Below are 10,350 nucleotides of genomic sequence, written 5' to 3' on the forward strand. Positions count from 1 at the left end.
TAATTTCTTCTATAACCCAGTAGTTTTTGAGCAAGGTGTTGTTCAGTTTCCATGTGTTTGATTTTCTTCCTTGCTTTTTCTGTTGTTGATTTCTACTTTTATGGCTTTATGGTCAGAAAAGATGCTTTGTAATATTTCGATGCTTTGGATTTTGTTAAGGCTTACTTTATGGCCTAATATGTGGTCTATCCTGGAGAATGTTCCATGTGCATTTGAAAAGAAAGTATATTTGGCTGCTGTTGAGTGGAGTGTTCAGTATATGTCTATGAGATCAAGTTGGTTGATTGTAGCATTTAGATATTCCATGTCTTTGTTCGGTTTCTTTCTGGATGTTCTGCCCTTCAGCGAAAGTGGTGGGTTGAAGTCTTCTACTACTATTATGGAGCTGTCTATCTCTCTTTTCAGTGCTGTTAGAGTTTGTTTCATGTATTTTGGAGCCCTGTCATTAGGTGTATAAATATTTATTTTATTTATATCCTCCTGGTGTATTGACCCTTTAATCATTATATAGTGTCCTTCTTTATCCTTTGTGGTGGATTTTACTTTAAAGCCTGTTTTGTCAGAGATTAATATTGCCACTCCTGCTCTTTTCTGAGTGTTGTTTGCTTGAAGCATTTTTTTCCATCCTTTGAGTTTTAGTTTGTTTGTGTCTTTAAGTCTAAAGTGTGTCTCTTGTAGGCAGCATATAGATGGATTGTTTTTTTATCCAATCTGCCACTCTCTGTCTCTTTATTGGTACATTTAGTCCATTTACATTCAGCGTAATTATTAATGGGTATGAGTTTAGTGCTGTCATTTTGATGTCTTTTTTTGTGTGTTGTTCAAAGTTTCTTTGTTCTGCTTAATTTTCTGTGCTGAGTTGTTTTTCTTTATGTATCTTCTTTTCATCTTTTTCATTGTTGTTGATTTTGTGTTTGCTGAGTCTTTCTATTTTTCTGATTTTTTATTTTGACTTATAGAATTGTTAGTTTCCTTTGTGGTTACCTTAATATTTACCCCTATTTTTCTAAGTTTATACCAGTCTTTTATTTCTTTGTATCACCTTGACTTCCTCTCAGTATGCAAAATCTATGTCTACATTTTTTAAGTCCCTCTTTTTTGTTTTAATGTTGTCATCTTTTCCATATTGACAACTTTTTCCCTATTTTCAGTGTTTTAGCTTTGATTTACTTTTGTGTCTTCCCTATCTGGGTTGATATCTGGTTGCTCTGTCCTGTGTTCTTGTCTTGGATTGTTATCTGATGGTACTGATTTTCTAACTGAAAGACTCCCTTTAGTATTTCTTGTAATTTTGGTTTGGTTTTTGCAAATTCCCTAAACTTCTGTTGATCTGGAAATGTCCTAATTTTGCCATCATATTTGAGAGACAGTTTTGCTGGATATATAATTCTTGGCTGGCAGTATTTTTCCTTTAAGGCTTTATATATGTCATCTCATTGCCTTCTTGCCTGCATGGTTTCTGCTGAGTAGTCCGAGCTTATTCTTATTGACGCTCCTTTGTAGATGACTTTTCGTTTATCCCTAGCTGCTCTTAAAATTCTCTCTTTATCTTTGGTTTTGGTAAGTTTGATTATAATATGTCTTGGTGACTTCCTTTTGGGATATACCTTATGTGGGGTTCGATGAGCATCCTGGATAGATATCTTCTCATCTTTCATGGTATCAGGGAAGTTTTCTGCCAACAAATCTTCAACAATTCTCTCTGTATTTTCTGTTATATCCCCCTGTTCTGGTACTCCGATCACTCACAGGTTATTCCTCTTGATAGAGTCCCACATAATTCTTAGGGTTTCTTCATTTTTCTTAATCCTTTTATCTGATTTTTCCCAGATAAGTTGGTGTCAACTGCTTTATCTTCGATCTCACTAATTCTCACTTCTGTTGCCTCAATTCTGCTCCTATGACTTTCCATTGAGTTGTCTAATTATGAAATTTTAGTATTAATCTTCTGGGTTTCTGATTGCTATCTATGGATTCTTGCAGCCTGTTAAATTTGTCATTATGCTCTTCTCTAATCTTTTTAATTTCCTTTATTGTGTGTTCTGCGTTTTGTTTAATTTCTTTCCTAATTTCTTAAAGAGTTCTGTATATTAATCTTTTGTAGTCTGCCTCCAGTAATTCCAAGAAATTTTCCTCCTCTGGAAAATTTCTAGATTCTTTATTTTGGGAGCTTGCTGAAGCCATCATGGATTGCCTCTTTATGTGATTTGATATTCACTGTTGTCTCTGAGTCATCAATAAGTTATTATATTTATTTATTTTATGTTTGCTTACCGTGTCCTAGCTTCTTGTTTTGTTTTGATATGCCCATAGGCTGCTTGTATGAGCTAGTTTGATTATTGGCACCTTTGAAGCTCTAAAGTCCTGTCACCAGGTGGTTAGATCTATTAGTAGGTATGTGAGCTCAGGAGTCCGCCCACTCCTCCTGTATGAATTCAGCTCAGGTGCCCAGGTAGATAGCCACCAAGTGTGTGGTGTAGGTGCTCACTTACAGTCCTAGACAGGCATGGGTGATTGGTGTAGGCACAGGCATCTGGCTGCAGCAGGGGGACACACTCTGAGCAAGGCACCGGGCTGATGGGCACCCTCGAGTGTCCAGGAGGAAGGCATGTCCCTGTTCCCTAGAGCGCATAGGTGGGTGGGTTTTGCAGCTGGACTATAAGCACCTAATGCTGTTGGCTGTAAGGACTGGGGGGGCACCTCTTATTCATGGGACCCTCTCACAGGTAGCTAGGCAGTGTGGGTGGAGCTACCTGTCCTCAGGCCCCTGATGTGGGTAGGTGAAGACCCTGCTTAATGGGCAGAGCTTAATGTCAAGAACCTGCCACTTCACAGCTGAAACAGTTGAAGTTAGACTTCTGGTATATACCCTGTTGTACTGCAGTAATGAGGGCCTACGCTGTTGTGATGGGCCCACACAAATCTCTGCAGGGGGAAAGGCACTCAGAGTCCGTGGATCCCTTATGCCTGTGCCTAGGCAAAGGAACTGTGCCTACCCTGGGTTCCTGGTTTAAGGGAGCTGGCAATTATTTTTTCCTCTGTTTGTTAATTTGTTCACTCTCCAAGGCAGGGAGAATGGCTCCAAGTGTGTGACAGATCCTACTTCCAGTCCAGGGGACTCAGCAATTGCTGAAGCCAGTCCGGGACCCAGTGCAGTGCAGGGACCAGGGAGGTAAATGCGAGAGAAGTTTTTCTCTAAGGGAGTGTTTTTGATCCGTGCAGTAAGCCATGCACAAGTACTTATCTTTTGTGGAGGGCTGCTTCTCACAGGTTCTGGGTGGCCATGTAGACTCTCTGGTGCTGGGTCTCTCCTGACTCAGAAAATGCACCTCCTGAGCTCTGCCACTTGCCTGCTTCACTGCTCACCCCCGAGCTGATCAGGCCTGAAGGGCTCAGGCTCTCGCCGGTCAGGAATGGCAACTCCTTGCTGCTTCCAAACTGTCTCTCCCTCCCCCTGCCACTCAGTCCAGTTCCTCAACTCTGCCTTTGATGTTCAGGGCTCCCAGATTGCCATATATAATCGAATCACTTGGTTTTTTTGGGTCTTTGTTGTAACAGGGTCCACTGGAAGCGTCTGACTACTCCACCATCTTTGCCCCGCCTCGACAGGCGATTTTAAATCTTCATATTTTTTGCTTATCTGTAATTTGTAATTTTTGACACATGAACATATTTCTGTCATGAGACCCAAAAAATGCTATTTTTATTTTTAAAAAATGTATCAAATTATGGCACAACCACACTGCCAAGGGATGAAGGGCAGAGGGGTGACAGGCTTGTGAAAGCAGTATCTTAGATAGGGTAAATATCATCCTTAAAGCCACTGTGAATGGAACATAAGAGCTACTCAAAGAACTGTGGCTCATGAAAATAACTAAATCTGCAAATAAAATCTATATTCTAGTTAAAGTTATTTCTTAATTAAGGAAGAATTACTTTAAGGGTCAAGAGTTAACAACTTAATCACAATAATGATTAAAACACTATGGTATACAAACCACAGTCTGTCAGAACAAGAACTAGAACTCCTGAGATGGGAGCAATGTATTCACTCCCTGGTTATTCTCAAGACTCTAGAGCCAGAATAGCTGAGTGCAAACACAAGCCCTCAAGAAACACAGGAAACCAAAGCAGTGCACTCTGTCACCATCTACCACCTCCTTCTCTTCTTACTCCTTTCAAGCTTTGAAGATTCCAGAAATCTTCAAAGTGGAAAAGTGTAACAAAAGCACACTTCCATTACAGATACTAATGTTTATATGTGGACTGCACAAAATCCCAAAGGACACATACAAATTTTTTTCTCTAATATATTTTTCAATTTTTCCCATTGAAAAAATAGTTGTATAACAGCTACTACACTATTGAATCAATCCTGCAGAAATTTCTTATTCATTAAAGTCACTCCAAATAAAGTTCCTCAATGAGATGCTAATCCAGGACAACCATGTATAAGACTAAAAATTTAATACAAGCTTAATTAAAACATTCCCTTAAGTATTTTTCTTACATATATTAGATGTTTTCTTTTTGGATACTTATACTTACTGACACAAAAACTTTTAGATGTCTTGTATTCTACAGAATCACCCAATTCAATTAACTTTGTCCTTTTTACTCTCATATAGTATTTAAACCTTGCTGGATTATCTTTTCTTGCAATCAACTCACTACCATACTATTTGCTTATGGATTTTCTTTCCCTCTTTTTCAAGAGCCTTTTCTTTCTCTTGACACATTTTTATTTTGTAAACTATTCTATTTATGAAACAACTTAGTAGAGATTTCTGACATGATGCACAGAAGGAAAGTTTTATTTCAGTTCTTTTCCTTTCCCAAATGTTGCCAGTGAAATTTGGAACCTATGGATAAACTGAGCTATAGATTTTTTGTTTAAGAAGAGGGCAACACTTCATGTCTTTCTTCATCCTTCTAGAGACTGTTCATGCTGTAGAGAATCTACTGACTGAGGGGCCTCCGATTACCTGTTACTGTCACCCTTCAGATGAACCTATTTTCTTCTTAATCAATAAAAATGTAGAGGGAATTATTTTAAATTTTTTTTTTAAAGAAAGCTATCCTGGATAATTTAAAATTATTTACTCCATTTGAGTATTTTAGTATTATTAGAAGAAAAGAAAACAGTGATTTCTGGTGGCATGTGCCAAGGTATGTAAAAGAGAAAAACAACAAAATTTCTCCAATTTTATAAGAATATTATATTATTAGCCCTACATTTGTTTGGACTAGCAGTACATCTACTAACCATCAATAGCCCTGTGAAACCTGATTAAATTCTAAAGCAGCAACTAAATAAATCAGTTAATAGAGAAAGTGGAATGAAAGAATATGGAAATGAATTCCAGGTCGTTGATTCCTCTTCTAAATAAGAATTACAATGTTTATATGAAATAAATGGGAAACTGAGAAAGTGTTGTTATAATTGTAAGGTTATTTTACATGTTAAGAAGCCTGCTACACAGAAAACATTTTTAAATTTTATACCACTTCTAACAAAGGACTATGCAATCTTCTAACTCAAAGGACTATGCAATCTTCTAACTAAAGAACACTTACAAGAGTTTTCTGATGAATGGTTCACCAACGGTTGTTAATATAAAAGAGTCTTTCCCCAAAGAAGGATTAAGGAAATGGCATAGAGTATGTTCACGAAAAGGTTGGCTCAGGATTCTCCCTGGAAAAGGGGAACATCAAGCTACAAACTACAGCACAGCAATCAGACAATGTGTTCAAAGGAAACACAGCCCATTTCAGTTTTAACAGAGCTGTAAAAACAGAACAGCCTGCACTGATTATAATTCAGTGTAATTTGTAGAATTCTAAAGACACAAAGCACAGTTCATACTAAACCAAACTTAAGTGGAGAGTACTTTAATTAACCACTGCTATAAAATACTTGCACTGAAAATAAATAAATATGTATATATAGATATCCTTTTCTTCTAAAATAACAATATTACAATTATAATATTCTTTTCCCAGCTATTGGGGAGAAAATAGAGATATCTTAAACTCCTAAGGAAAACAGTATGAAGTCTTTAAAAACTGTGTCTTTTGTTGGGCTATTTTTAATCACAAGACAAAAACAAATACCAGATCAGACCCAGCAAGAAATAGTAATCAAACTGAACTATGTAATGTATAAAAGTTTAAATACTGTCTAAACTTGAGGTGACGAATTCAAACCTAACAGGACCAAGCAATCAACTTAAAGGAATGAATCAAGCCAGATACAGCAGTAAGGAGCACTGGGGCCTTTGGCTAAAAGGAAATTACATGCTCCACCTAAAGACTTGCAAATTTCACCGGGAAAAACAAAACAAAAAAGACACTGTTGGCTAATAAGGACTGCCAATTTACAATATCTGTTTTAAACACTTTAAGTAGAAAGAAAAATCTCCAATACTGCCCTTCTAATCTTAGTGAAAATGAGCAGGGGCTGAAATGAAAACAAATTAAGAAAAGTTAACAGAAACAAGCTCCTCAGTAAGAATCCCTAAAGATATGCAACAAGCATAAGCACACGGGCTGGCATCAGTTTAGGGAGAGAGAAAGGAAAAAAAACAATGCAATGAAGAATACAAAAGAACAAAGAAACTTAAAGAGAAGCATCTATACTCCAAGCAGTTTTCCACAGTGTCAACATGTCAGTTCAATACAAAAGCAGAAGTAGGCAGAGAACCTTAACATATTATTATAATCTTTAAAAATCAATACTAGTTACCAAGTGCCTTTCATTTTTTTTTTTTTTTTTTTAATTAAACAGGCATCATGAGTTTTAAACAGGAAAGTAGGGGCCCTTAACTTATCACTGAAATCTTTGAGCGCTAGTTAGCAAGACAACTCGTACTTGTTATCAAACAGCACTATAATTTCTGAATTTCTTGTTTATTTAGTAGGTCTGAAATAGGGACACTTCAGCTACCATTTTATGAGCTAAAAGCAATCTCCATACAAACACACCAAATACAAAGACTGACGTACAAATAACTCAGACAGCTTCCTCAGCAATACAATTAATTTTTTACCAAGTATAGAAAATAAAATTTTCATATGGACAAACATGTTACCTCCTGGACATCCTCTGGATTTCTTCGTGAAACAACCTACAACAAAACATACATAAAAATATCTTATCACCATTAAAATTGAAAATTTCATATTTCTACAATTACTTTTAACATATTTGTAGGAAAATTTTTCAAGTAATTTGCTTAAAAGAAATACCATAGTATGTTACTCACACAGAACTCGGCTATATAATAACTTTACTTTCTGAAACACATACTAAAGAATTCAGCAAAGCAGCAGCTAAAATAAAGTCCATGTGTTACAGTTCACGTGTTATACTCACAAGAGAATGCCTCGGCCTTGGCTCTTACTGGACATAATTCTAACAAGCTTGGCTACCCCATTCCTGGCCTACATATATAAATCAGAAGAATAAAAAGCAGCTGCACCTGGGCAACGTGTACAATGGATCACTTTGTTATTTCTTTCAAATGTATGTGAATCTATAATTAGCTCAGTAACATTTTCAATTAAAAAAAAAGCACAGACAGCAATATCTGTGAGAAACAATCCCTGCCCATCTAACAGCGAAGAAATAAACAAAAGTAACTTAAAAAATATTACATACAGGGACAAATAATTCCTCTACCATTTTTCCCAGAGCAAAAGGGGGGGGGGCAGCCTCTTTCAGACTTCTCTGATTATAAAGGGCCAAAAAGTCTAACACTGTTTAGAAAGATTTCCTGACAAAACTTTTGAAATGATGACAGCTGGGTAATTAAATTATCAAACAACATTGTAAGAACAGGAAAATCTCATGAGATACATAATATAATACTGTGTAAATGTAACATTTGTAAACTTGAAGCTACAATATGCATTTCACAAAAACAAAAAGATACAGCAAGCACATTAGAATGGTTGTCTGTGGGTGGGAGAAAGAAACAGGTGGGTCTCTGCATCAAGCATCGATGACGCTATACCAGGATCTGGACATTGTGTTCAACTCTACTCTACTCCTGAGGTCAAAACAAAACCAAAAAATATAGGCTGTAAAGTCAGACAAACCTTGGTGCAAATTAAGGTTGCCCAACTACAGGCTGGATCTCATCGATAAAATGGGAATAATACCACTTGCCTGGCCTGGCTGTTGTAGATATCAAATAAGAACACAGCAAAAACTCCATAATTAAAAAGTTAGCTTCCTCTCTCCTCTAACAGAAAATTTAACTATTCTGGAAGATCCCACCTAAGAATTCCAGAGAGCAAAGTTTTCCAATTTCTTACTACTCTGTCCTCCAACATTCAGAATATGTAAATTTGCTGAAATTCTTAGCACTTTACATTTTTTTAGAACAGCACTGTGCAACAGAACTTTCTGTGATAATGGAAAGAAATGTTCTCTATCTGCATCATTCAATACAGTAGCACTAGCCACATATACGTGGCTATTGAGCCCTTGAAACATGGTTACTATGACTGAGGAACTGAATTTTTAATTGTATTTCATTTTAATTAATTTAAATTTAAATAAAAATAGCCACATATGGCTAATGGCTGCCATGTTAGACAGTGTAGATTTATAATAATGGGCTAGAACAGGTAACTAATAACCATATATTATTCAAATATTTTATTTTAGCTATTACTTTTAAATACCAGCCCCTCCCTCCCGAAACACACACTGTTGGAAAAGCATAGTATTGCACATAATTAAATGATTTAATTTTGCCTCATGTAAAAGTCATAGACAACCAACCCACTAGCAATCCACCCACCAAAAATAAGCAATACATATCACTGATAATAAGGTATAGTCAGGTGTACCTTATATTTTACAAGTTATATAATTGCAGAAAATTCATAGATATCCTGAATATAGACCTCAATCATTTTATAAATGTACTAACGCATCTCATGATTTAAATAATCTCTCTTCACAAGCAGATCTTTTTGTAACAGAAGAAATGATGTCCTACTTTGCTTTGCATATTTGTACATTTTGGATTTTCTTCAGGTGATCCACTCCTGGAAATCAAACATATTTTGCTAAATAAGCAAAAACATATTAGCCATCTACTATAAAACCATAAAGAACAATGATGAGTCCACAAAGCATAACATGAATGGACCTAGAGGACATAATGCTGAGTGAAACAAGTCAGTCACAGAAGGACAAATATTGTAGGATCCCACTTTTATAAGAAGACAAGAATAGATACATAGAGAGAGAGACTAATGTTCACTGGTGGTTACTGGGGTGGGGAGAAGGATCACACTCTAGATCGTAGATACTTCTTACTTTGGGGGACGGGAAAAGTAGCACAGAATGTGGATGTAGTGAGCACAGCCTGACCAAAGTAAACAATGTCACAAAGAGAAAACAATGTTTACACTACAGAATGTGACATATATAATTTGGCAATGACACCAACAATGCCAACAATGGCCACAAAATGAGTGTACGGTCACATATGTATATGTATGTGTACAGGGGTAGGTGCGGGTGTATACATTATATGTGCACAGACAGCAGTATCAATATGTACATGTAAGTATCGATGTGTGTGCAGGCACATATATTCATAAAAAACAAAATTACAGATGCTTCTCAGACATAACCAAACACCTTGTAAGATTGGTTTCTAGGTTTGAAGGCTTAGGACCTTAGTCTCCTGGGATAACTCAGTTGACTGGCATAATATAGTTCACAAAGTTCATGTCCTGCATCCTAGTGAAGTAAGTAGTGTTTGGGGTCTTAAAAGCTTCCAAGCAGCCATCTAAGACACAACTATTGATCTGTACTTGTCAAGAGCAAAAGAGTAAGAAGGAAACCAAAGTCTCAGAGAAGAAACTAGTCTACAGGGCTAATAGTCTACACGAGCCATAGCCTTATCTACCCTGAGACCAGAAGTACTAGATGGTACCCGGCTACCACTATCAACCGTTCTGATCAGGGTCACAACAGATTGACACTGAAAGAAGGGGAGAAAAATTCAGAACAGAACTCAATTTCTTAAAAAGTCCAGATTTAGTGGACCAGTTGAGACCAGAGGACTCCCTGAGACTATTGCCCTGAGATACTTTTTAAAACTTTAAGAAAACTATCCTGAGACCACCTTTTAGCAAAATAACAGAGTGGCACACACAATAAAGGATATTACCCATAAGATTGGTGCTCTACAAAGAAGAGGAAGCAACACTTCCAAATTCATTCTATGAAGCCACCATAACGCTGATACCAAAACCAGGCTAAGAAGTCACAAAAAAAGAAAATTACAGACCAATATCTCTCATGAATATAGATGCAAAAATTCT

General features: G+C 36.6%; 1 protein-coding gene across 8 annotated transcripts in view; it reads right to left on the reverse strand.

The window, feature by feature from the left end:
* Positions 1 to 10,350, reverse strand: part of RPS6KC1 (ribosomal protein S6 kinase C1) — a 221,099-nt gene that overhangs the window by 192,421 nt on the left and 18,328 nt on the right. For 5 of the 8 annotated variants that reach the window (XM_023741715.1, XM_023741714.1, XM_023741712.1 and 2 more), the window contains exon 2: positions 7,092 to 7,127. In XM_023741715.1, coding sequence (XP_023597483.1) covers positions 7,092 to 7,127 — 36 coding nt within the window. The other 3 variants (XM_023741718.1, XM_023741713.1, XM_023741717.1) reach the window with 3 other exon arrangements.

The sequence above is a fragment of the Trichechus manatus genome, unplaced genomic scaffold, assembly GCF_000243295.1.
Source record: "Trichechus manatus latirostris isolate Lorelei unplaced genomic scaffold, TriManLat1.0 scaffold00187, whole genome shotgun sequence".
Taxonomy (NCBI): Eukaryota; Metazoa; Chordata; class Mammalia; order Sirenia; family Trichechidae; genus Trichechus; species Trichechus manatus.